At 37.4% G+C, this 26223-nt stretch overlaps 3 protein-coding genes and 1 long non-coding RNA gene across 6 annotated transcripts; 1 reads left to right on the top strand and 3 right to left on the bottom strand.

Annotated features, from left to right (window-relative positions):
* Positions 1-146: 146 nt before the first annotated feature.
* On the bottom strand, positions 147-1741 carry LOC148913768 (opioid-binding protein/cell adhesion molecule-like). Its single transcript, XM_089039694.1, has 4 exons — positions 1672-1741; positions 1186-1560; positions 348-626; positions 147-235 (listed from the first exon to the last, which is right to left on the bottom strand). The coding sequence occupies exons 1-4, from the start codon at positions 1739-1741 to the stop codon at positions 147-149; spliced, it is 813 nt and encodes a 270-aa protein (XP_088895820.1).
* Positions 1742-2498: 757 nt separating this feature from the next.
* On the bottom strand, positions 2499-5220 carry LOC148913767 (uncharacterized). 3 transcript variants are annotated; one of them, XM_089035469.1, is made up of 7 exons: positions 5127-5214; positions 4613-4684; positions 4458-4514; positions 4185-4292; positions 3945-3972; positions 3745-3781; positions 2499-3259 (listed from the first exon to the last, which is right to left on the bottom strand). In XM_089035469.1, exons 1-7 carry the CDS (start codon positions 5167-5169, stop codon positions 3080-3082), a joined length of 525 nt encoding a protein of 174 aa, XP_088891595.1. In that variant the 5' UTR covers positions 5170-5214; the 3' UTR covers positions 2499-3079. The 3 variants fall into 3 exon arrangements, 2 of the variants coding, with proteins under 2 accessions (XP_088891595.1, XP_088891599.1); XM_089035473.1 differs by lacking the exon at positions 4185-4292; XR_016120756.1 differs by lacking the exons at positions 3945-3972; positions 4185-4292; positions 4458-4514; positions 4613-4684 and having other exon boundaries at positions 3169-3259; positions 5127-5220.
* A 1-nt stretch (position 5221) lies between these two features.
* LOC148913766 (uncharacterized) lies at positions 5222-8205 on the bottom strand. Its single transcript, XR_016120758.1, has 3 exons — positions 6331-8205; positions 5554-5823; positions 5222-5388 (listed from the first exon to the last, which is right to left on the bottom strand). It is a non-coding gene; the product is annotated as an uncharacterized LOC148913766 (long non-coding RNA).
* Positions 8206-8399: 194 nt separating this feature from the next.
* On the top strand, positions 8400-10318 carry LOC148913765 (uncharacterized). Its single transcript, XM_089035431.1, has one exon. The coding sequence runs from the start codon at positions 8439-8441 to the stop codon at positions 10314-10316; it is 1878 nt and encodes a 625-aa protein (XP_088891557.1). The 5' UTR covers positions 8400-8438; the 3' UTR covers positions 10317-10318.
* The last annotated feature ends 15905 nt before the right edge of the window (positions 10319-26223 follow it).

Raw genomic sequence — 26223 nt, 5'->3', positions numbered from 1 at the left:
TCAGAGAACGAATTGATTCTTCCAATATATACCTTCTGATATACGTTCAGATGGATAAATGACCTTTTTATCGATGATCGCCTGAATGGTCAATGGATGTTTGACGTCTGTCTTTCTATCTGTCTCTATATTTTCTGTCTGTCTGTCTAACTGTCTATTCTTCTTGTTGTTGTCACTAGATAGGTATTCCGCAAAAGGGTTTTAGCTAATAGGGTATGCTTCATAATTTCATGATCTATTAGGATAACCGAAAAATCGACATACAATTTCGTACTAGCAAATAACAAAAGAACCGCCTATTTAATTAAATCCAAAGGTTGACAAAATAATAAATGTACTAAACTCACATTGGACAGATATCGTTGTACTTCTACAGGCTGGATTCTCCTTCGGGTTGTTATTGGCACAGCAATTATATACCCCACTGTCATTTCTTGTGATATTTGATAGATTAACTGTTACTTTTCCCACGCCTTGGTTCTTATGAAACTTGACACCATCCATCAATCTCAGCCATGTGATGTTTGGTTCAGGAATTCCAACCGCAGAACATCTGATAAGTAATCCTTCGGATTCATTTACACGTATCTTCGAAGACGAAGGATTTAACGTGATATTAGGAAAAGCTGTTATGAGAAGAACGAAACTCATTCAAAACACTACAAGAATTACAATCTATGTCCAGGAATCGCGGACATTTGAGCCCGCACATTGGTATGCGGCTTTCCCATGATAACATAGAAACCAATAAGGCTGCTAATCTCTAAAAGCCTTGTTTCTTAGATTTATGTTCTATTCTTGGATCTTTAGTACAGAAAAGGACGCGGTTAATTATATTTAATTTAGCTGAAAATCACTGTGTTAGTGGTACAATATGTGGACTTCGAGGAATGAACTTTCATTAAAATGAAAAATCATTTTAGCGGAAGAAAGCATCGCTAGCTACAGTGAAATTAAGCAAAAACGACAATCCAAAATAACTAAAACAAATTGCCGTTTGAGGAAAAAACTTGAATACAAAAAATAGATATAAACAAATAATAAAAGCAAAGATAAGCGAAAGCTTGGTGTAATTAATACATGGATGATATAAATACTTGAAGCTCGTTAAAATCACGATATATGTTCCATTTTCCTAATCTTACTAATAATGAGATGTGTAGCATCAAAAACATTTGAACTTACATGTTACGACGAGCGTAACTTTACTTGTTATGGGGCTTTTTGTTGTCAACACCAGAACACATCCATACGTACCACTATCAGCCAGAGTAACATTATGGATTACTAGTGTAGCAGTTGATTCTTTACTCACTCGAACAGGGTTCAGTAGTCTAGCAGGACATGTATTGTTGTTTATGTTCCATTTCCCCTCGTTGAATACATTTTCCTGTGCGATTAAAAATGCACTGCCATTGTCAGCATAGAACATCCACGTTGGTGAAAAAATATCAAACTCTTCCTTCCTGTTATCCACAGTGTAATCCCACACGAGCTTAACTGTTTCTCCTACAGACACATACAAAATACTTGATGGAACTACTGTGAAACGAGCTGCACCTAAAATATTCAACCAGGAAATATTAAAATATAAAAATATAATGTACTAGCAAAATTGATTCCTGTAGGATAAAGCGATGTTTCTGAGAAAGTAGACAAAAATATTCTCACCCTGCGTCCTGCTCACGAGTAACACTACTTTGAACATCAGTGAAATCCATAGGACTAGATATGCCTCCATTGTCTCAGAAGATTAAAGCATTAGTGGATCATAATGATATAATATTTGAATAGGTAATGTATTTCACTTTCACGATTAATTGTTTTATGCATGTGGAATTTCTTTCTCGAAACTAAATATCAATGAAAAGGGTTTTCGTTCATTCTAGCGCATTATAGCAACAATCAAATGATGCTAAAATGAAATTCAAGGTTATTTCGTTGTAATCATTGGACCACTTGATTTAATATCGAGTCCAAATGATTAAGGATAACTGTCCTTCTTGATTTGTTTTTCTTTTTTTCTTTTTCTTATTTCTTTCGTTTACTAAAAACAATCCAACGAAGCGTAAGGGCGTAAACGTGATTCTTATTCCAGATGATTTTCTTCTGATGCTTCAAATTTTTACATTATACTGGAGGCAGGGCATCACTGAGAAAAATTACTGAACACTTTAAAAAGTGTTACGCCCGGTCATTGCAAATAAACTCAGCTTTGTGCTCAAAATAATGTAGCAATGGAAATAGTAATGGATTCAAACATGACGATTGATTTCGAAAGCATCTAAACCTTCACGATATTGATGGAAGCCCCGTGTGGTTAAGTATTGTGCTCGAGGGAGGTTTCGTACCCATGGAAGACGCCTTTTGGTTTACTGTCATTCAATAAAGGGAAACATACCTCATGGCGCGCGCCTTTTTTTTGTAATTTTTTTCTTCTTTTTTTTTTTTGTTGTTGTTGTTGTTGTTGTTGTAGATGTTGCCCACTACATTATGCATACACTGAATGTCCTTTTATTAATTACTACCACTTATACTATAATACTACAAATTGTATACACCAGGTCGGTATTTAAATGAAAGTCTAAAAATAAATCACATTTATCAATGAGGGAAAAAATATTGGAATTATCACATTTATCAATGAGGGAAAAAATATTGGAATTATCTGACAATATATTTAGATGAATATTCATTTGATATGTTTGCTTTGTTTCCTTTGCACTTTTGCTTTCTTATTTTATTGTTCACTTATTCCTCCTTTTTATCTTATTTTTAATATAAACATCTTTTTTTCTTTTTTCTTTTTCTTTTCTTTTAATAAAACTTCCTAGGTACTTCTATCACAATATTCAACATTACTTTAATACAACTACTTTTCTTCTACGCTTGAATACAGATGTAGTGGTTGGTATCCTGTTCCTTGCTGCTCGTGATTTTCATTCGATGTAGCATGTTTTAATAATGTCTCACAGGGAACATTTGTTGGTAGCCCTATTTCATTATTGTCCATTAGTAGCGACTGATACTCGTGCACACTTGACAATGACTCTCCATTATTTATCTGTTGATAAAGATGCTAAGTTCCTGACAGAAAGTGCTGCTTTGCAGGGTTCTCTTTTGGTTTCCTCTCGTCCAATAAGGTTGGAGTGCATTCTCTCGATACTGCTCCAACATCAATATTCGGTGGTATGAGGTTTGGTGATTCGTGGGGTGTTTTCGATGCTGCTGGTTCGTGGGTTTCCATTTCGATTCTATCCTATATTATAAAAGAATATAGTAAAACAAATTTTCTTTTTTTTTTTTTTTTTTTTTTGTCTGTTTATTAGATAAACCCAAAACATCTACTCTATCCCTATTACTAAGAAGATATAACTAGCTAAAAACTAGTGTGAGCTGCGTCGGTGTTTCTAATGAAACAGTAATAATGAAAAAGTAAATTATACACCGTGAAAAGATGAAACTTACAAGTAAGTTTTTTCATCTTTTCACGGTGTATAATTTACCTTTTCCTCATTACTATCCCTATTACTGCTTAGGTTAAGTTGGCAATCAATAAGTCAAGGGACCAAGGGTTAGTGAGTAGTCCATATTCAGATATATAGTACAACTTAAATTGTTTTCATCCACCCCATCACCTAAATAAATTATAAATTAATTAAAAACGTAGTCCAAATCAACCTGTGGCTTTTTTTCCTGCATTTTTATTTCCTTATTACTGACATCCTATAGTATTAAACTCACCTCTACAATCTCAAAAGATTCTTCTGGTTTTGAAACCCTAAAAAGCGAAAATATAATCCTTAAAACGTTTATCAAAATTCAGTTGGCTATAGTCCTGAAAAATGGCGTGAATTATGAATTATTTGTTTTTGCATAGGGAGTGAGGATTTGCAACGGGTGGGTTATTACATACAGTACGCATATTGAACATGTGAGTTTACCTTTCGTTGTCGTTCCTCTTCCTTAAAACTACAATATATTTAAAACAATGATAATAAGTAAAAAGATAGACACACACCGATGAAACAATGTTGCCAGATATCAAACAAAGAAAGAAAAAGAAATATTAAAATAAATATCTGAAATTATTCTATCGAATCATCATCAACTGTTTTACATACTTCACGGATCCTAATTAATACTACGTGATATGCGCTGTATGCTGGAATTAAAGTGTTTACCTTTGAAGCCAGCCCTTTTGAAAATGTAGCACACTAATAGCGCCATGATAATATTCACAACTATTGATATCGATGTTACTATAAAATGAACTGTTGCAAATGTGCGACCTGATGAAAAGAGACAAAATGATTTAAGGTAACACACAGTATGTGCCTGCAGACTCGGGGTAGCGGTAAAACAAAATAAAAAAAAACCGTGTCAATATATAGAAATGAATTAATTAAAATATATGTAGCCTTTATTTATAATTAAATATGTAACATTGATATAACCTTGAATAAATAGTGTCGAGCAAGACCTCTCTCCAGGCTTGGCTCTTGAGTCATGACCTTTGAATGATGATTAGGAAGTCAATTCAATTGTTAATAATTCAACTGAAGTAGTTAAAGTGAAAGTGGCTCATCAGATGTTTATTGGTAATTCTGACCTGTAGTGGTTTGTGGTGATGATGTCGTTATTCCATGGTGATTACTACTTGGCATCAGAGAGGGTGGATGGACTGAGGATAGATGACATTAATTGTTGATGAGTAAATCATTCCAAGCATCCATCCATCTATGCATCCAAGCATCAATACAGCTTCCTTGCATGCATGCATGCATCCATCCCTCCCTCCCTCCCTCCCTCCTTCCATTCATCCATCCATCCATCCATCCCTCCTTCCATCCATCCATCCATCCATTCATCCATCCATCCATCCATCCATCCATCCATCCATCCATTCATCCATCCATCCATCCATTTATCCATCCATCCATCCATCCATCCATCCATCCATCCATCCATCCATCCATCCATCCATCCATCCATCCGTCCATCCGTCCGTCCATCCGTCTGTCCGTCCGTCCGTCCGTCCGCCCATCCATCCATCCTTCTATCAATCCATCTATCCATTTTTCTTTAACCGTCTAAAGTTAATAATATATTATTGTTCTCCAAACCTGTTTGAATAACACTAATAATGTGTTCATCATAACCAAGCATATTTTTAGCTTTACACCTGTACAACCCATAGCTGTCTGCGTCTATGGTTACCAACACCAGTAACAGTATGAGAACCTGTGGGTATTGATCGATTACGGGGATCATACCACGAGAACAGAGGAGAGGGCACGCCATGGGCCAAACAGTATATCCTGATTTTACCACCATTATATGAAGAAATTGTGAAATTTGACTGAAATACATCTATTTGCGGCTCATCTGTGAAGAGAGTGAATTATATATTTTCAGCCTGCACTGTTTCAATGATCTTGATTGTGGTCATATTGATTTGTTACAAACCTTGCAGCGCCCCCTCACCACACCATTTTGGCTAAAAAAACATAACATATATTTGTACATCTAAAAAATAGCAGTTAGACTCACACTGGACGGTTACCAAGATACTCTTACAAAACGGAAGTTTGTTTAGGTTGTTAATAGCACAGCATTCGTATTGCCCACTGTCATCTCTTGTAATATTTGTAATATCGATGGTCACATTCCCTACGCCTTGATCAATGACATCACCCTGTACTTTTTGCCAGGTGACGTTTGGCATAAGAGTTCTTACCGCAGAACATTTGATATGAAGATCTTGTGATTCATTTATTGATATGTTTGAAAGAAACGGATTTAACGATAAAGATGGAAATGCTGTAAATAAGAAAATAGCTCATGTAAGTACATATCAGTCGTCCTTAATACAAATACGACAAAAAACTTTTAAAAAACAAATTACTTATTTTGAGCATTTTCTTTGGAATGCATACCATATATCCATTAAGAAGTTAACTATCAAAATTGTACATATTAGTGCAAAGTTTAAAGTGCAAAGGATATATGGTATGCGCAAAGAACGAAAGAACGAAAGAACGAAAATATTTAGGATTTTAAGATTAATATCGTACTCATCAACTCGAGTTTTATTATGGTTGAAGAAATGTTAATAGGAGAACAAGATCATTAACTTAACAATATATGTACTGAGAATATTTCAAAATTTGGAAAATCTAAATCTAAATCTAAAGCAAGCAAGACAATAATTTAATAGAAACAAGAACGACAATTCCAAAAAATTAAAAACAATTATACCCCCATGTTACGACCAGCTTAACTTTATGGGGCTTCTTGCTGCCAGCATCAGAACACATCCATACGTACCACTATCATCCAGAGTAACATATGGATTACCAATGTAGCGTTAGATTCTTTACTCACTCGAACAGGGTTCAGTAGTCTAGCAGGACATGTATTGATGGTTATCTTCCATTTCCACTTGTTGAATGTATTTTCATGTGCGATTTGAGATACACTGCCATTGTCAGCATAGAACATCCACTTAGGAGAAAAAATGTAAAACTCTTCCATCCTGTTATCTACACTGTAATCCCACACGAGCTTAACTGTTTCTCCTACAGACACATACAAAATACTTGATGGAACTACTGTGAAACGAGCTGCACCTAAAATATTCAACCACGAAAAATATTATTTCGTTAGCAATGTGAGTATACCTGTTGATAAACTCTGAGAAAATAAAGAAACAAATTATCACCATGCGCCTTGTTCAAGAGTAATAGTTTGATCGTCAATGAAATCAATAGATCTACAGAGAACCCCATCGTTCTTATGAAGCAATGATGGATCAAAATAATGCAATATTTAAAGTGGCAATTATCCTATTTCACTTTCATGGATCAAATTTTAATGCGTGTGGGATTCTATAACTACATAGAAGAAAAAACACTTTTCCCACTACTGTAGAACTTTCAACACCCCTAAAAAGATTCGAAAATTGTAACTCTATTTGAGGGAAATTGAAGCTAGGGTCTGATTTTTGGAAAACAAGACGTGATTAAATTAACCTAAATATTTTATTAGCTTGGGATCAAGCTCTTTAGTTTGACTTTTTTGAACAAATTGTTGTCGTGGTAGCGTTAGGATAGGAAGTGCAGACTTTCGGAAACTCGTCAAAGAACAAAGAATAACGTAAACCATATATAAAAGAATGGTTAACTTGAGCCCAGCTAAATAAACTAAAATAAATAAACAGCGGGTAACGAATAACAAAATTCGTGCGTGATAGATTCAATATATGTCTTCTGCCAAGATAACTAGAATTCTACGTCACGCTTGGTACAGACTGCATTCTACAATGAAACATGCACACCTTCGATGTTTAGCTAACTGTTGAAAGGGAAATATGACGGCTACAAGCGTCAAGCCAATTAGGAATTAATCATGTACATTCTTTAATTTATAGATAATGATAATCGTGCTCTCCAGTTCTTGATAAACATCATGAGCTTCTGATGGAAATTGCGGTTTTGCGGTGTCCGGTCCTCTTTTCTCTCGATATTGAATTTGGATCCGGATACTATCAATAATGGTTTGGGGGTTTAAAATTCTGTTTCCAAAGCTATTGGTTCTTGTGGTTTCAGTGTCTCTTCGCGCTGCATAAAACGCAAAAGCACATGATCAAAAACGATACCTTATTGTTTTAATTAGAGAAGCACGCAACGACATATATAGGAGAACAATTCAATACGCGCCATCGATGTAAGTAAAAATTTTCGCTATGAAAGAAATAAAAAAGAAACAAATTAAACTTTTGAAAGAAAAAGAAAAAAGATTAAGAAAGAAACAGAAAGCTTTTCGATGTTGTGTCGGCTTGGAAAATAAATAATTGAAAACACCATATAATATATAATATTACTTTTAAAAATAACGTTACACTAACACTTAATTCACAACCACTTGTCAGATGATTCAGTGCGCTGCAGCAGCTAAATAGTATTTTTTGCCACACATTTCATTTTGTAAATTCTGCATATATATATATATAGATAGATAGATAAGAAATCTGTGAATCAATTTTCCGTAAAACAGTGCTCAATACATCGATAGAAGTAGAGCAGAATATTTGTTTGAGAAGAAAAAGTCAAGACAACATTTTTCCCGACAAGCCTGTTTCGTGAATTGCTTCACTCTTCAGGGGATTTAATAATAAGAATATTCGTTACTATCATTTATATAGAAAAAGTATACATAATTAATTAGTGGATGTAGTTTAGCTGTTGCGTAATAATGCTTTGTTTCTGTGGCGGCATGAAGATACAAGTTCGTTGCGCTTATTTAATGATAATAGCTAGTTCCTGCTAACTACTTGTTCAACAGCAGCCACACTGCAGTCTTTGACTTTTTTATTTTTTTAAATGAAAGGTGTTATCACTTTGGTGAACTGCACAAGCGTCAAGTTGGCAAGCAGAATGCAAGTACTTCTTATGTGGACCATGAAAGGCAAAGGCACGTTTCTAATTGCTCTCTGGATTTCAAGCTTTTTCTACCCCTACGTTGTTCTATACAACGCTAGAAGCAACCAAAGATTAAATAATACTACCGGGACTCTTCCAGGTTCAAATATTATTGGAGAAAATGAAATAGTGATTGGCTTTCTGGATCCGGAAAATCAGCTCCACGCTGCTAGCCAAGCAATATGGCGGATCAACACACGTGTTATATCGAAGGTGAAAAGGTCGAAATCATCAACCCCCTTTTACAGTAACTCCGTTTCAAGCTTTCATCAGGTACTAAAACTGATACATGACATAGAAGTGAATCCAGGTCCACAGTCTTCATGTGCCAAACGACGGAGGAAGAAAACTAATGTCACCATAGCCCACTTGAATGTACGCTCCCTGAAGTCGCGCGAAAACTTTCACTTGGTCGCCCAAACAATCACAGAAAGTAAATATGACATATTTACGATATCCGAATCCTGGCTGGACCCCTCTACGTGCAATGCAGACATCAACATCCCTGGATATCTGCTGTTTAGACAGGACCGTGGAGCGCATAAAATCGGCGGTGGACTAGTCGTTTATGTCAAAGATAACTACAAAGCTTCCACCATAGAGCATATATCAACAGTATCCGAAACGAACTTCCAACTACTCTGGCTAAAATTACAATGCAAGAAACTTAAATCATTTGTGCTATGCACAGTCTACAGGCCTCCTAGTACACCGATCAGCTTCCTCGAAGACTTGACCACAACTTTCATAGACTCCCAACTACTGGGACTTGACACAATAATAATTGGAGATACAAATACGAACATGCTGGGAGACTGCCCCGATGGCCGTGCTTTAACTAACTTCTGTTCTACTTTCAATTTACTTCAACTTGTAAAGGAACCCACAAGAATCACTGACACATCACAAACTTTAATAGATGTAGCCCTGACAACTAACAAGAACATTATTGATGTTTGCGAAGTCAAAACCTCAACAATTAGCGATCATAACTTAATATTGTTGACTCTCACAATGAAGGCACCAAAACCACGGGCTTCATATATCACGACAAGAAGCTACAAAAATTACAATCCACATAAATTCGTCCAAGACTTGGCTAAGGTTCCTTTTCATGTTGTTAATATTTTCGACGATTTTGATGACCAAATTGATTCATTCAATTGCTTATTCTCTGGGGTTCTCAATGAACATGCACCTATTAAGGTGACAAAAATAAAATCAAGACCAAACCCCTACATTACACCTGAAATACGTCAGCTCATGAAAACACGCAATCAATGGCACAAAAGTGCAATCAAGACAAAGGATAAACTACACTGGAATGCATACCGCTTCTTTAGACAGGAAGTCAAGCGGGAAATCCGTATCGCCGAAAAACAACATGTACGTTGCGAACTTCAAAAGAGTAAAGGAAATACAAACTCAATTTGGAAGGTTATAAATCGCTGCCTTCCCAGAGAAAGACCCCTTTTGGCTTCAACTGAAGACCCTGCCATCCAGGCTAACAAGTTCAACGAGTACTACACCACTGTTGGCCAGTCTACAGCTGCCAAAGCAAAAGCTCTCTCAAAAGAACATAATCTCGGTGTCCCCGATACACTGCCTATACCTGCTTTAAACTTCAGTATCAACCTTACTTCACAGTTTGACTTCAGACCAGTTAAAGAAGAAGACGTTTTGAATATCATCACCGCTATGCCCTCAAATAAAGCTCCAGGAATAGACAGAATATCCGCAAGAGTCCTGAAAGACAGCTTAACAGCGATGCTTCCAGTAATTACCACCTTAATCAACAATTCGTTCAATACAAGTACTTTTCCACAGTCGTAGAAACTAGCCGAAGTTATTCCTTGTCCAAAATCTGAAGACTCAGATGATCCATCCAAAACGCGCCCAATATCTTTACTACCAATCATGTCTAAAGTCTGTGAAAGAGCCGCACACTCACAACTCACCGAGTTCTTAGAAGAAAACCAAATAATATCCCATCTTCAGAGTGGCAACAGAAAACACCATTCCACTGAAACTGCCCTCCTCTACTTTACAGATGAAATTTTAAAAAACATGGATGATAAAAAGGTGTCAATCATTGCACTACTAGACATGTCAAAAGCCTTTGATAGTATTCGACACGACATTCTCCTGTCAAAGCTTCAAAGTATGGGAACTTCTAACACTGCTATGGCATGGTTTGAGAGCTACTTGTCCCATCGGAAACAAGTGGTGAGGATAGACAATACTTTATCTGACGCTCGCTCTCTTATCTTTGGCGTACCTCAAGGGACAATTCTCTCACCAGTTCTGTTTACTCTATATGTCAATGAGCTTCTATCTATCCCAAAGCATTGTCAAGTAATGAGTTATGTCGACGATACGAAGCTTTTTCTTGCCTTACCCTCGAAAGAAATCGACAAAGCTATCCCTGCTCTAAATGAAGATCTGAAAGAAATTGCAAAGTGGTGCTGCATGAACTCGCTTCTCATCAACCCAGATAAGACAAAAATACTAACTATTGGTGTACCGCAGCTCACAAAAACTTTACCATCACTCAAAGCAACACTGTTAGGAAAAGAGATCGAAGCCGTTCCTGTCGCTAAAGACTTGGGAGTTATTATCGATAGTTGCCTAAGTTACAACGAACATACAACAAAAACTGTTTCAAACTGTTTTTTTTTTAACTAAATAGAATCAATAGAATTAAACACTTATTAGACAGAAAGACAATATTATTACTCATGAACTCATTTATATTTACTAAATTATTCTATTGCTCTACAATATGGAACAATACCACTAGGGCAAATAAAGCCAAACTGCAACTGGTGCAAAATTACGCGGCAAGGATAGTCCTTGGCCTCAGGAAATATGATCACATATCCAAAGGGATTAAGTCTCTTAAGTGGCTTAATATAGAAGATAAGTTATTTTTCAATGATTGTGTAATGGTACATAAATGCCTTCACAATCAAACACCTAATTACCTCACTCAGAAGTTTATATATAGATCTCAAATCCACACTAGATCGACCAGATTCAATGGGGATCTGAATCTGCCCAAATGTAGACTAGCTACGGGCCAACGTTCTTTCGCGTTCCGCGGAGCTAAAATTTGGAACGGTCTCCAGAAAGACTTAAAATGTATAAATGACTCTAAAATTTTTAGAAAACGACTTTTTAATTATTTAGTTTCAATAAAGTAGTTTAATTTACATATTGATTATAATTGTATATACTTATATTTATATTCTTATATTTTATATTCTTATAATAGTATCATTTATATTAGTGTTATATTATATTTATCTATATTGTTGCTGAAAAGCCTTGTAAAAAGGAGCCTCAATAAATGTATGTAATGATGAGAGTTCCGGTCGATAAATTATTAGAAACTTTTCTTTAAGACAAAGGTTACATCTTTTGCTAGAGCAAAAAAAAAAAAAAAAAAAGAAAAGTGTCTAATAATTTATCGACCGGAACTCTCATCATTAAATACACGCAACGAACTTGTATCTTCATGCCGCCACAGAAACAAAGCATTATTATGCAACAGCTAAACTACATCCACTAATTAATTATGTATACTTTTTCTATATAAATGATAGTAACGAATATTCTTATCATTAAATCCCCTGAAGAGTGAAGCAATTCACGAAACAGGCTTGTCGGGAAAAATGTTGTCTTGACGTTTTCTTCTCAAACAAATATTCTGCTCTACTTCTATCGATGTATTGAGCACTATTTTACGGAAAATTGATTCACAGATTTCTTATATATATATATATGGGAGAGAGGGAGAGAGAGAGAGAGAGAGAGTGAGATCCTTGTGTCCCCTGTAGTGGCTAGGAAAAAGAGCAACATTGTTTCACTCTAACCAGGTAGGTGTATTTTAAAGTGACTGTTTCTAGCGTTGATATGAAGTACTAGCGTTTTACATAATGCTAGCGCTACAGGTATAGAAGTCAACATTTTATCCTATTCCTTTTTCTGCAAGATACGACTAGAATTACTTGAGGCAACTTAAGTATACCAAAAAATTCGTTTTCCGGTCTATCAGGTTTTTATGTTTTCTGTGTTTTAATTTAGTCACAGCGATATTACTTGCCATGGCTCTATTCCGCTTCCTTTTGATATTATCATCATTTATTTTTGCATAGGCGGTTATAAGTTGAATGGAAGTTAAGGTATTACCTCTGCAGCAAGAAAAAGCAAAGCAAAGATGATGGTGGCGAGTAAAATTACTAACCAAGAACTAAGAAGAAAGTAAAGACAGAAAAGGAAAGGAAGAAGAGAGTGAAGGAAAAAGGAAGGAAGTAGAAAAAAATTCCCAACCTAGATATCTGCTAAGTATATTGACAGGTCGTGTATGACGTCACGACTGTCGCGGCTTTAGCACGAGACGTTTTGAGTAGTAAACAGAATCGTTTAGCAGTTCACTCGAGTCGTTGTGGTTTTACTCGTTTCGGAGGACCTTTATACGCGACATATAGTACAAACTTTATAGGGTTTTAAGATTGACATAGTGCCTTAGCTTTCTTATTATGCCATTATTTTTAGATATTTTGCTTAGAATAAAATTAATTTGCTTTTCCCATGTTATATTTTGATCGATGTAGACACCCAAATATGTGATGTATTCAGTCTGTTTAAATTGTGGTAGTTCAATATCAGGAATTCTTTTCTTACTCGATTTTATGATCATGTAATTGTCTAGTCTATATTTACAGTTAAGTTATTAGCTGTACAAAAATCTAAGACAGCTTGTAATTCAGTATTCATAGCTCTCTCTACAACCGCAGGGTACTTATGTGAAAATTTTTTTTTTTTTGTGTCATCTCTGCAAACATCCTAAAATTTAGTTTTGACACCCAGCAATCTTTACTTAAAAAAGTATAAGCGGAAAGTAGAAGAAAACAAGGCCTGGATTAAACCATTTTATTAAAATGAATGACTAAATGCTGGAATGTTAAAGCTAAGGTACCGTATTAAGGGATAAGAGACAAATGGTACCACCGGCTGGATGAAAAAAATACAATATATTTTCCATTTAATTAGTGCAATGGAAAAAAGGAGTGGATATTCTTGTGTTTTATCGGCCGCATCCCGTTTTCAAGTTTTCAGAAAAGGAGCATGCCTCCGCGCTTCCTCTTCCCTCTCCCCCACATGTTTGAATTGACTGGTGGACTGGGCACTAATGTCAAAGACTTTGTAAATAACACAATAGTAGGTTGGAAAGTCGTGTATTTTTTATTTATTTATTTTTATTTTTTATTTAAATTTAGCAGGAGAATTGTAATTTTTGCTGCGCTTTCTACTTGCATAAGTGCTGGAGGGCTCTTTAAAATAATATTCCTGTATCAAACAAATATTAGAAGAGCAGCAATGTTACCAAAGCTAGCTGACCGGTTAAAGGCAACAAATATGAAATGTTGGGACCTCGACTACACGCAAATCACTGAAAATCTTTAATGCTTAAAGGGTAGAGCAGGTGCAGAAACAGCTAATCTGGCTTAACAAGATACTATTAAACACTAATCCATCTTCTGAGAGTCATTTAAGTAAAAAAAATACAAGATAAAATACGCCAATCACGAGAGTTAGGATATCGTGGAAGTTCTTCGACCAAACAATTTTAGCCGATGTAGCCAAAGTTTGAAGGTTTGCTACTTTTCCTAATTCGCTGCTCTGACAATTTGTTTTAAAAAAAAGCAACATTAGGGCTTTCTGATGATATGAATAAGGATCTGTAACTAGGTGCCAAAATGTTTTGAAATTCTCCTTCAAATTTAGGCATTTTTTGAGATTTTGAAAAAGTTTTTTTTTTTACATAAGGTGACTTTTTTTCCGTTTGGTATACAAGGAAATGTAATTTTATTAAAATGTTACTGCCAGAGCAACTGTAATAACAGATCTTCCATACAAAAAAAGAAATGTAGAATTTCGTCAAGTATTTATTTTTTTTTTAGAACGCCATAAAGTTTGAGGCATTTCGGGCACCTCGAAGGCGATAAATCTGTGCTGAGGGTCCTTGAATTTGAATGGTGGTCGGTTTTTGTTACTGAGACAGCCTCTTAATACTTTGTTATGCGCGCTTGAAGGTAATGGTAATACCAAAAACATTTTTAGAGCACTTGATATATATTAACCTATACATTAAAACTGAGTGGATGTTGCAATAGACCCCCCCATGGAGTTTCGAACCTAAACTACCACAATTCTTTTTAAAAGCCCTTTTTTCACATTAAAATGTTAAAAATCCTTTGAGGATATACCAAGACAATAGTGAAATTTTGTATAACAAATTAAAGCTACTGAAGAGGATTTTGGTTGTGTGAGGTTTGAAAGGTCATCATACTTGAGGCGGTAATGCTTTGCATGAGTGAAATATTCAAGATGAAAAATAAACCAAAATACAAATCAGAAACGGAAATAAGAAAAATAATAATAATAGACAGCCTCTTAATCACTGCGAAAGCCATCGCATAGTAATTCTCTTCAACTCCTTTCAAGATCTTAAGCAATCCTTCAATGATTTTGACTTTCTTCATCTTTTCGTTGAGATCAAAAACCCTGGAAAAGAAAAGAAAAGATTATTAAATTATATTGAAGTAGTAATAGATGAAATTAGTGAAAGTCAAGCTGTAGTAAACATCGATAAGTATATTATTTTTAATACACCTTTTGCTGTTCATTAACAGAAAATGTACATTCATTTGTGCCAATTTGTATCAATAACGTGTAATGTACTTTCATCAACACCAAAAGTAACATCATTAGCGCGGATCAACTTTCAATAACGATAATTGAATATGCGTGTACATTCATAGGCATCAATGGACAATCAATAGCGCGTTTGTACATTCATATGCGCGGAATGTATTTTCTTGTGCGCGAAATTCAATTTCAATTAAACCAAAATGACAATATATATACCATTTGTTTTTCTGCACGCGCATTTATTGCGCACGCTCTACGCTGTTTGCTTACGTTTTTGGGGTTTTTTCCGTTACTTCGACTCTGCCCTGAATATGAATGTGCACGTCGAAAGCTTGGCAAATGCGACAGAAAATTGAAGTAGTAGTATGTTCAACTTTCTGGAGTAAATTTGCATTTGCATTTAAATTTGAATTTATTTTCCAAAGCTTCGGACCTACATCGTCATCTTAGGACAGATTTGAACATTTGAACATAAGAAAAGCATTAGCAAACAGCGTAGAGCGCGCGCGTACTATGCGCGTGCAGAAAATCAAACGATCAAATAAATGATATCATTGGATGATATTTTTATAATAGATTCTAAAAATAGCATCAAAGTGTGCACATGATGGGGCACGGGGATTCCTTCTCTTAGTTCATATTCTCTTGACAAAAGTTTATATTGCGGCTTCCAATAGGACGTTTACATGATGGTGTCACTGACCTCTACTACCAGACTCCCTTGCACACTTTCTTTTATTCAGTTAATTAGCACCTGTTGTATTACTATTCTCATAGGGAAATACAAATTTGAATAAGAAAGAAAATTCGCGAAGCATTATGGTAGTGGGAGTCAAATGACGCCATCATGCAAACGTCCTATTCTTCAATCATTGTTGTGTTTTAAGACAAATATTGTTAAATATTGGCGGGAGTTTGTGGGACGCGTTTTCAGACAAACAAACAAAAGTCAGTAAGAAAAGAAAATCAAAGGTTATCAATGTATTATATATTTGTTAAAGTTCTATGGCGGCCTAAAAAGCTTCTTTTTTTTTTTGCATTATGGAAAACTAGATTGTAGCAAAAGTACAACATACTTATCACTTAACTCACTGATAAGCAAGCTGCCTTGTGAAATTGTGTATGTAGAATGTCTTTAATAGGTGTACCTCATCACATAAAAGGTACTGGTAGATTAGTATTTTTGTCATATGAAACAACAGAAATACATAAAAGACATGGCATTTATTGGCTTTTCTTCGTATACGGAATGGCTGTTCTTCGTGAAGAATCAATCAAAGAGAGAGTAAAAAATAAATAAAGCGTAATGCACATTTGAAGCGTTTTAATGCGTCTTGCAATGCTGTTTTCGAAACATGTAGTTTTTAATAAAAAAAGGGAATGAGTTAAGTTGAGTTTAGTGGGTAAATAGCTTTGAAACAAATGAACGAAGAAGGAGGAGAAAAAGAACAAACTTAAAAAACATCGTTATATGTCATTGGTATATTTTCCCCCTTCAGCATTCGTCTCTCCCCTTTTTTTTCTGAATGGGTAATTAAAGTCTGAATATCCAAATTAATGAAAAAATATAGTGAATGAAATTAATTCGTTTCCCCTAAATTTATTTATCCTTAATCGTGTACGAAATCCAAAACTGCATCGTGTACAATTGTAAATAAAACCAACGAAACTGATCGTGTACGATATCAAAGCTGAATCGTGTACGATTATTTACACGCAACGAAACTGATCGTGTACGATATCAAAGCTGAATCGTGTACGATTGTAAATGTAACCAACCAAATTGATCGTGTACGATATCAAAGCTGAATCGTGTACGATTATTTACACACAACGAAACTGATCGTGTGCGATCAGATGAAACGTGTTGGATATGAGATCGTGTACGATATCCCAGATAGACACATTGATCCAACAATTGCATTTATGGACAATCATTTACCCAAAAGTGAAAATTCATTAGTGCTATTAGCATAACCATTGACAATCTATAACGCGCTTGGACAATCATGAGGGTGAACGTTATATTCTATAGCGTGGTTCGACAAACATTTGCATGATTCGAATGAACAAAAAGAGAAATAAAACAATCATTAGCGATTTTTTAAAAAACTATTTTAGCCTTCAATTTCTTCGCCATTTATACATCGTGGTAAATACGTCTGCATATATCTGAACCACTGATCACATTTAGCGATAGTGATGTTTGCCACATTTCTCTGGAACCCTTCCATTAGCAACTGCTTTCTGTAGTTACCTAGAGCAATCCCTTGTCGTCTTGCCTTAGCCCGATAGTTCGTATGTTGTTGGATCTCTGGACGGCTGATGTCGGCTTTAATTGCTGCTTTAAGTGAGCTAATTGCTATTCTCCTACGCAGCCTCCATCCTGAGTTTTTTATATGTTTTAAAGTGATTAAAAAAAGTCGCTAATGATTGTTTTATTTCTCTTATTGTTTATTCAAATCATGCAAATGTTTGTCGAACCACGCTATAGAATATAACGTTCACCCTCATGATTGTCCAAGCGCGTTATAGATTGTCAATGGTTATGCTAATAGCACTAATGAATTTTCACTTTTGGGTAAATGATTGTCCATAAATGCAATTGTTTGTCATTTTGGTTTAATTGAAATTGAATTTCGCGCACAAGAAAATACAATTCGCGCATATGAATGTACAAACGCGCTTTTGATTGTCCATTGATGCCTATGAATGTACATGCATATTCAATTATCGTTATTGAAAGTTGATCCGCGCTAATGATGTTACTTTTGGTGTTGATGAAAGTACATTACACGTTATTGATACAACTATTGGCACACATGAATGTACATTTTCTGTTAATGAACAGCAAAAGGTGTATTAAGTGCGGCCTTTACCTAAATTCAAGATTGCCACATCACCAGTGCAATCCCCATTAATATCATGTAACCCTTAATGTGCCTTAGTATGTTCGACGAGTTCGGTTTGGGTGTTACTGAAAAGAGAAATATATAGGTTAACCAAAAGTTAAATAGAGTAAAAAAATAAAATAAGTTTGAGTTCCCTTATGAAGAAAAACAATATATATTTTTTTAAACAAAAGTGCTTTTTAGCTTCCCCCCTCCCCCTCTCTTTCTCTTATTTATTGTTATACAGGAAAGTAATGGAAGTTGATAGCTGACTATTGAGATATGTGAAGGATATATAGGTAATTGAAATGGCGGTGTGGGGTTGCTAAAAAATATAAATGTTGAAAGTAAAGGTTTCAGTATTTAGATCTTATTAACCGAGCGGGAGATCTGTACGGGATAATCTTGACCGAGGTCGGAATGTACAGACCGAGCGCAGCTCGGTCTGTACCCGACGTACCGAGGTCAAGATTATCCCGTACAGACCGACCAAGCTCGGATGATAAGATTTTTATTATATGACCACTTTTCATTGAAAAAGACAAAATGTTTTCGCCGTGAGATTAATATGCGATCGGACCGATTAATACCGGAGAATCTAGACCAGTCCGCGCTGCGATTTATCCAATCAGATTGCTCGATTTGCTAGTGTCCAGGCTCTAAGATTCACGGTCATACAATAAATAAATATTGTACTCAATTGTTTTCTACCACCACCACCACCACCACTGGTGGACTGGTGGATAGGTTATCATTATCAGGAACGCCCCTAGGCCAGTGATGTGCCTCATGGGAAAAATGTTGATGCAAGAGAACGTGATTGTTGTGCCGAGATTTGCAAAAATGAATTCCTCCTCTTAAAGTCCTGGATCCGCCACTGATGGTGGACATTTTTTTCCCGTTTCTTAATATCTGCAAGTTTTGATTCATGTTTTCGACATATGTGTACTTGATTATATACGAGATATGGAGTAACGGGAAAAAATGGCTGCTCTCAGCGAGAGTGTACAGCAGTTTACACATGAGCACTTCAGGCATTTGCAGCATAATTTTTTTTTTTTTTTTAGTTTCAATTTTTCTGTTTGTCTCGAACAAGAACAACTGAGACAAAATAGAAAATAATGCAAAATGCAATGCAAATACAAAATAGCAATTTTCTTTGTCAGTAAACTGGCATTTGTAAAGGAGTTTTAAAGGTCTTTATACAATAACATATTTCTCAATAACAACAAATTAAGCTCATTTTTATAATCATACTAGCTCGAAAAGCTCAATAAATAGTTGAAGATATTTGTGTGATTTTATGTCATTCAATATTTAATTAACTTATCAGTAGAAAGATATAAAATTCAAAATGAAAGTACTCTTCCATAATAACAAAACAGGTAAACTTTTTTCGCCCGTTTGTCATTCTAGTTTGTTGCTCGTTTGTCACACATCTCTTGGATTTGTTTAATTTGTAGAATTCAAAAAGTTCCCTTCGCTGATATATACTTATACTAATAAACTTAATGTTTTTGTTTTTTTTTCAAATGACTACTTTAAAAACATGTAAGAACTACGAGTACTCTTACTACAATAACAAAACAGATATACTTTTTTCGCTCGTTTATCATGCTAGTTTGTTGCTCGTTTTCCGGTAATTGTAGCTATATTATCTACAAATAAAACAAAATAGAAAATGTCCTAATTTCTATCTGCAGACTGTGTCGAAGTCTTTTCTTCCATGATTTTTTGTTTTGTTTTTACAATTTTACAACAACAAAAAAATGATACTTAAAAAGCTTGTTAAAGTGCTCTGACGAAAATCGCTCAAACTTGGATTCAGTTGAAACTTCCTAAGAATGCTCTTTAAAGGTCCATTAATAATATCGAGAAAACACTTCATACAGTGATTATTGGACCTTTAAAGAATATTCTTAGGAAGTTTCAGCTGAATCCAAGTTTGAGCGATTTTCGTCAGAGTAGCACTTTCAACATCCTCAAAAACAAAAATATCTTCAGGAAAGGAAAAGTATTTGATAAAGGTACTTTTAGGCATACAATTTAGTAAAACTAGTTGTAAAATACAACGTTTCGCTGTTATCTCGACAATATCACCTGATGATGTTGTCGAGATCACCGCGAAACGTCTTTTACAACTAGTTTTCTTACTGAAGGAAAAGAATTGCCGTGAAAAAGAAGAGAATGAAAACGGAATAAATCAAATATTATAAAATCGATTGCATTTTCTTTCAAATTTGAATGTGAAAGTAAACATTTTTCTGTTTCTCATATCATCTTGATTAAAAAACGCAAATATGAAAAACATCTGAGAAAATGCATACATATGCTGGAAACTAAAACTTAGAGCCTTTCTTATGATTAAATAGAAAAAGCAGATTTTATAAACTACCATCTGTTTCTAAATCCACATTTGCAGATAATTTCATACAACTACAGCAGCAGGTAGGGGGACTCGCGATCGATGCCAAAGATATACGGGTTTAACTCGCGGATTTACGAAGACGGGTACAGCAGATTTACCGCAAACGGAGGTTAAAATATCTTATAAATATACGATGCACGAATGTAAGAAGTTCGTTAACGACTTTTGCATAATTTGTCTAAGACCTAAAGTTATCGTACCTAAGCCAGAACCCTTTTGGTGTTGTGGTAAAAAAATGCAAATAGAAGATGACACGTCAGCACAGTGTTACGAGTGTGGTAAGAATATTCGTAATGCCGTACCAAATGCTACCAAAGAGCAATATTACGCCAATGGAGGTCGTAAGAAAACGCCATATAAGAGATTAAAATACTTCAGGGACTGGATGAATCATATCCAAGGTTTACATCCGATATATTTAAGCGACGAAGTAAAGAAGAAAATCATAGACCATTTAGAAGAGCCAACCCCACAAAGTCTACGGAAAACGTTGAAAAGATTAAAGCTAGGGAAATATTACAAAGCTATTCCCTATCTTTTGTCTGAAATTACCGGTAAGTCTATTCCTGAGGTTTCTGATATGACAAAAGCCGAGTGGATGTTTTGTCGGCTGAATAAGGATATTCCTTATTATCCTGACGTAATTTACGAAATATTTTACAAAATAGACCCCAACCACCCCCTGTTAGGATGGATTCCGAGAAAATAAAAATGCAAAACTGGCGTTGCCAGAAACCCCACTGGGGAATGCATCGCGCAGAACACCAAGCTATCCCCAGTGGGTTTTTTTGCATTTTGGGCTTACGGGGCTTATTTCATCCCGCGCCAGAGGCCCTCTAGTACATACACATATATCTTTCTTACGACCCACCAGAGGGTGAACTCCGGACAGCGTCCCGAGACACCCCCTGACTTTTCCAATCGCGAAACCCCCCATCGCGGGGTTGAATCGCACTTTCTACCCCTCCCCCCACGGTTGATGTGAGTGTGGGGAGGCTTTTTTTTCACTCACAGCAACCGGTCCAAATGCGTCTACAGCGAGGCTCGAACTCGGGACTTTAGGCCTCCCCAGCTCCAAAGTCCCACGATCACGAGCGAACGCCAGACACATCTGGACGCTTATGTATGTGAAAAATATTATATTTAATCTGCATAATTTCTAGACTGACGTTCGATATGTAAATAGAATCCCGTCACGCTCTTTTCGAAGCAGATGTTTACTGAGCAAGCTTTCTTTGAAGCTCTTCTTTTGCCTCCTGGTAGATCTTTTTGCGAGATTCCTCGGAAAGATCTTTTACGACTGTTTTTTTATTCCTTATGTCCGTCTTTAGTTTCTCGTATTTGTCTTCTTCGGCCAGAATAAGCGAGAATTCTACGTCGTCTATCTTTCTGTCACGCAAAGCCTTTGAGACAAGATCGGTAATAGTATTTACTTTAGCCCTAGATAGAGCTATTGTCGTGTCATGCTTGGATATTTTCGTGGATAGCTTTTTCATAATACCCGTAGCAACAGCAGAAATAATACCACAGGTTGCCCCAACGCCGGCCAAAGGAACTCCAACGATTATTCCCGGCCCAGTAAGCGAAGTAGCAACGCCGGAGCCCGTTAACACAACAGAAATGGATCCTGAAGTTATCGCAATCTTATGTAGCGTACTCCGGGCTCTGACGTATTTCTTCCTAACTTTTTCGTAGTGTTTTGCTTGTCCTTCCAAGTAAGCCAGGATTAAGTTTGCTTTGTTGAGCCTGAAGTTTTCGGCATTCATTTCGTTAGGTCCCTCCCTAGGTAAATCAGGATAAAGTGGAGGTGCTGATGGTATAACATCCATTATATATACTAATGTACGACGCTTTTGGGAATAATATTGAGGAGCAGCCACATCACGACAACAGGGATTATGCCAACTGGAGAGCATTTAGGAAGATGTTTCCGCATGCAGACCCTAGTAAGTTCGAAAGAAGACCCGATGGGATTTACTATGAAGGCTCCAGAATGTACAGCAATGCGGACTTGGAGCCAAAGAACCCAAAACCCGAGCATAAAGAAAGGCAGCCTAATTTTCCAGAGAATTTATTACCGGCAACGGAGGATTACCCATTTTACGATAACAAAGGCGGCGCAAATGACTTTGCTAAGATGGTTACCTTCTTAGAAATCCCCGTGGGTTCTACGACTTTCAAAATAAAAGTCAGAGACATCTTTAGAGAAACTGCCATGAAACATACCTCAGGGAAAGAATCCAGAGAATGGTTATCAGGTCCCAACATGCGGTATTGGCCGCAGCAGTTAAACTTTGCTGTCTGGGCTGCTACTAAAGGATGCGGTATAGCCGCGGACATGTTCCATATTCCTTTCCTGCGATTTCATGTTGCTTTTACTATTCGTAGGATATTGTTTGAGTTAGGAGCACCGCTTCCTAGTGACACTATCTTTAAGCCGAAGGATAACAAATATGACAAAGTTGCATGGGAGCGATTAAGGAATGAGTTTAAGCTTACCAACCCTGATTTTCGCAACAAAGAGGGTGCCGCCCATGGTTTAGGAGAGACTTACACCTATGCTTCGTATGTTGGCGCCAGCATAGAAACTCCGGGTATGGGGTATCCTAGCAGATGGGAATTCTCCGACTTAGGGGGTAAAGCGTCAAAAGGTGACTTGATTTACTTCATAGCAAGCAAAGAGAAATATCCTTGGGCGCCTTTCTTTGCCGCAAAGGGCATTGGACTGAAAAACCTAGCAAGGATTAACCGCAGCATTGAAGCCTTTGTTTACTGCATTCTAGGAGCACAGGTTAGCACTCGCAGCCCCATCGTAGATGCCAGTGGTGCGTCACAGGAAACGCAACAAGTATTCCTTGTCCTCTTCGAAAGCGCTGTTATCGAGAATGAGATTTCTAAGTCAGTTCAAAGATATCAACTTGCGGTGCAGCAATCTAAAGTGCGGCTACATTACGCCTTGTCGCCCGGTTGTTGGCTAATGCCAAGTAATTTGGTCATCAACGCCGATTCCATCGTGGGTTACAACAACAAACTTCGACAAGCTACTAAGGATATGAAGTTTGGGGTGAATGACGTGAACTCTGACACTCTTAGGAGCATCCCCCATTTCGTGGAGAAGCCTAAGAAGGAGAACATAGAAAAGCCCACACCAAAGAACGTAAAGAAGAAGGTCCTGCCTGCGATACGTGAGGAATATGACCATAACTTACTAAAAGCCGGCTTAGTAGCTGCAAGCATTGGTCTGAGCTATTATATATGGCGATGAACAACCCCTACGTAGCTGGAGTAGATTGTGTTTATACGACTTACACAGGCGAGAAAAAATACACCCAGGCATCTTGGGTTGATGTCACGGGCATGTCCGTGAATTTGAACTACTCAGGAAAGAAGTTAATCCTTTGTAGTATTTGCATTGGCACGAGCAGCCATGCCAACGTCGGCTTTAGGTTCCTGGATGAGAATGGCGTACTGCAGCCTATGAGAAATAAGACAAACAACAGGGAGCCTGCGCATTTCTCCGTAGAGCCCAACCCCGGCAGCGCCGAAAATCTATCGGTTTGGACTTTCCACATGGTCGCCGATTGCCATGGGAAGGTAAAGCTGCAGATAAGAGTAGATGACACCGGGGGCGTTTGCATAAATAGTATAGAAAATCAGAGAGATACGGTTTATAATCACGCAACCATTAGCACTTTAACGGTGCTTAGTCTTTAAATATATGAACCCACACGCGAAGGAAGATTGGTCTTCTTATCACTTAGGGGAGGAGTACTACCAGGGGGATAAGTGGTACGATACCCACCTATGGGTAAAGGTTGGGGGCTTGGGATTAGTTATGTGCACCATTAACGTTAACCTATGGAATAGCTGTAATCTTGGACTTAGAATCGTAGATGAGGCCAACACCACATTATTACCATATAGGAAAAAGATAAATAAGAGGCACCCATCACACTTTACGTTTGAAGGTGTGCTTGCTACCAGGGAAAACCAACAGCCGGTAACTTTTCACATGGTAGTTAATTGTCAATATGCAAAGCTTCAAGTTCGCCCCAGCGATAACTTCCCAGGTAATCCCAATAGTAAAGGCTTTGTCGTATTTAATGCCATAACGCAAAATCGTGGCTTGCCGGATGCTGTTTGGAATCATAAGACCATTAGCACCATGACTGCCATACCCCTACTACCAAATTATCAGGGCGGTGCGAATACTATCTTTACTTATCCCCAGTCGAGGACGCCTCGGGCGCCCGACGACGATAAGCCCCCAGTAACGTACCCAGATAAGATTAACCCTGAATCTTCTTCAGGAGTACCACCCCAATAGCGACGACCAAGATCCAAATGTTATTCCCCACAAACTTTAGCAGTTCTCCGCCGGCCCTAAGTGCCAAGGAAACAACCGAACCCAGCAGCCCAGGAAGACCGACTGCCATCTTTTTTCCCACGTCCGTCAGCCCACTGCCTAATTTCTTTACGCCAGCGCCTGTAGCCTTAAGCGTGGATAGGATAACTCCTACTACGGTGCTAATAGCAACCGCAAACGCCAGCGGAATACCATACTTCACCAGAGCTCTTTTTACCTTTTCCTTGGTGGTAAGCCCGAGCTCTTTTTCCAGGTTGTCCTTTTGCACTCGCAATTCCGCAACTCTCTTCTGAAGGGTTTCTGATTCCCTTTGGGAAGCCTCCCTTTCCTCTTCGGTACGAGTTTGGTCCGCAATTACTTCTTGCTGCCGCTCTATTTGCCCCTCCAGGTCTTCGATGGCTTGATCTCTTTGCCGGATTTGTTCTTCCTTAGTATTCATTTCAGCCATTAACCGCCGCCGTTCCACTAAAGAGCCGGCTATGGTGGTTTGCAGGTTATCGGTATCGTCTTTAATTAGATCCAACTCCTGCAGGGCGAGGTTAAGAGCCCTTTGAGTTTGATTTCTTTCGCGTCGAATTTGGGTTCTTTGGTCTACCAGCTCCCTTATTTCTTGATTTTTAAATTCGACCTCCCTCCTATGCGCGTCGGCAAGCCGCTGGTTTTGCTTCGTGTATTCCTCCTCCCTTTCTTCCAACGTTTCCCGCAGTGCTTCTACTGAGGCGCCAGAGCTTTGGGCTTCTCCTAAGTCCTCCCGTGCTTTGTCTAATTCGCGCAGGGCCTGATCCACCTGATTTCCTATTTCTTTTATTCTTTCATCTTGATGGGCGGACTTCTTTTCAGCATCGGCAAGTAGCTGACCTTGCTTTGCATATTCTACATCTTTTTCTCTTAACTCCCTTTGCAGATCCGCGGCACGTTTTTCCGCGTTGGTCCTTTCGGTTAAGTTGTGCAGCCTTTCTAACAGGCTTCTAGTAGCACGCTGAAAGCCTCTTAATCTCAAGACGTCACCCCTAACGTTGCCCTCCTCATCAAAGAGGTTTTGCGGTTTTGTCCAGCGGTCTTTGTCGGGAAATCTTAAGTCTTGGACGCTTATGAGGACTTTGTTTCCCTTTTCCGTGAGCTTTACGTCGTCAGCATCAAAGTTGTCGTAGCGCAGCTCTAGCTCCCGCGCTGCCCACTCTACGGTTTCCCGCGCGGCTGCTTCCGGCTCGCCCATGTTTTGAAGCTCTATGTGCTCACACGGAAACGTGTACTCGCGTGCTTTGGGATGTCTTAGGACCTTTGCAATCCTATCCCTTAGGGAATCGTCGACTTGTTGGGTGGGAAGCAGCGGTTCTT

This window comes from Actinia tenebrosa, unplaced genomic scaffold (assembly GCF_029948245.1).
Source record: "Actinia tenebrosa isolate PJP-AT-01 unplaced genomic scaffold, QUT_ActTen_1.0 PGA_scaffold0__85_contigs__length_37466705, whole genome shotgun sequence".
Taxonomy (NCBI): domain Eukaryota; kingdom Metazoa; phylum Cnidaria; class Anthozoa; order Actiniaria; family Actiniidae; genus Actinia; species Actinia tenebrosa.
Note: the sequence above shows the minus strand (reverse complement) of the source record. Positions and strands in the feature narration are given on the sequence as shown.

Bases quoted from the DNA above. Each gene is read 5' to 3' on its own strand.
- LOC148913768 (XM_089039694.1), bottom strand. From the start codon at position 1,741: ATGGAGGCATATCTAGTCCTATGGATTTCACTGATGTTCAAAGTAGTG. The intron at 627-1,185 runs GTAAGTTCAAAT...TTCTCATAACAG, and splicing joins AGTTACGCTCGTCGTAACAT to CTTTTCCTAATATCACGTTA. The intron at 236-347 runs GTGAGTTTAGTA...TTATCCTAATAG, and splicing joins TACAACGATATCTGTCCAAT to ATCATGAAATTATGAAGCAT.
- LOC148913765 (XM_089035431.1), top strand. From the start codon at position 8,439: ATGCAAGTACTTCTTATGTGGACCATGAAAGGCAAAGGCACGTTTCTA.
- LOC148913767 (XM_089035469.1), bottom strand. From the start codon at position 5,169: ATGCTTGGTTATGATGAACACATTATTAGTGTTATTCAAACAG. The intron at 4,685-5,126 runs GTTTGGAGAACA...ATCTATCCTCAG, and splicing joins TATTAGTGTTATTCAAACAG to TCCATCCACCCTCTCTGATG. The intron at 3,260-3,744 runs GTGAGTTTAATA...TTTATAATATAG, and splicing joins AATCTTTTGAGATTGTAGAG to GATAGAATCGAAATGGAAAC.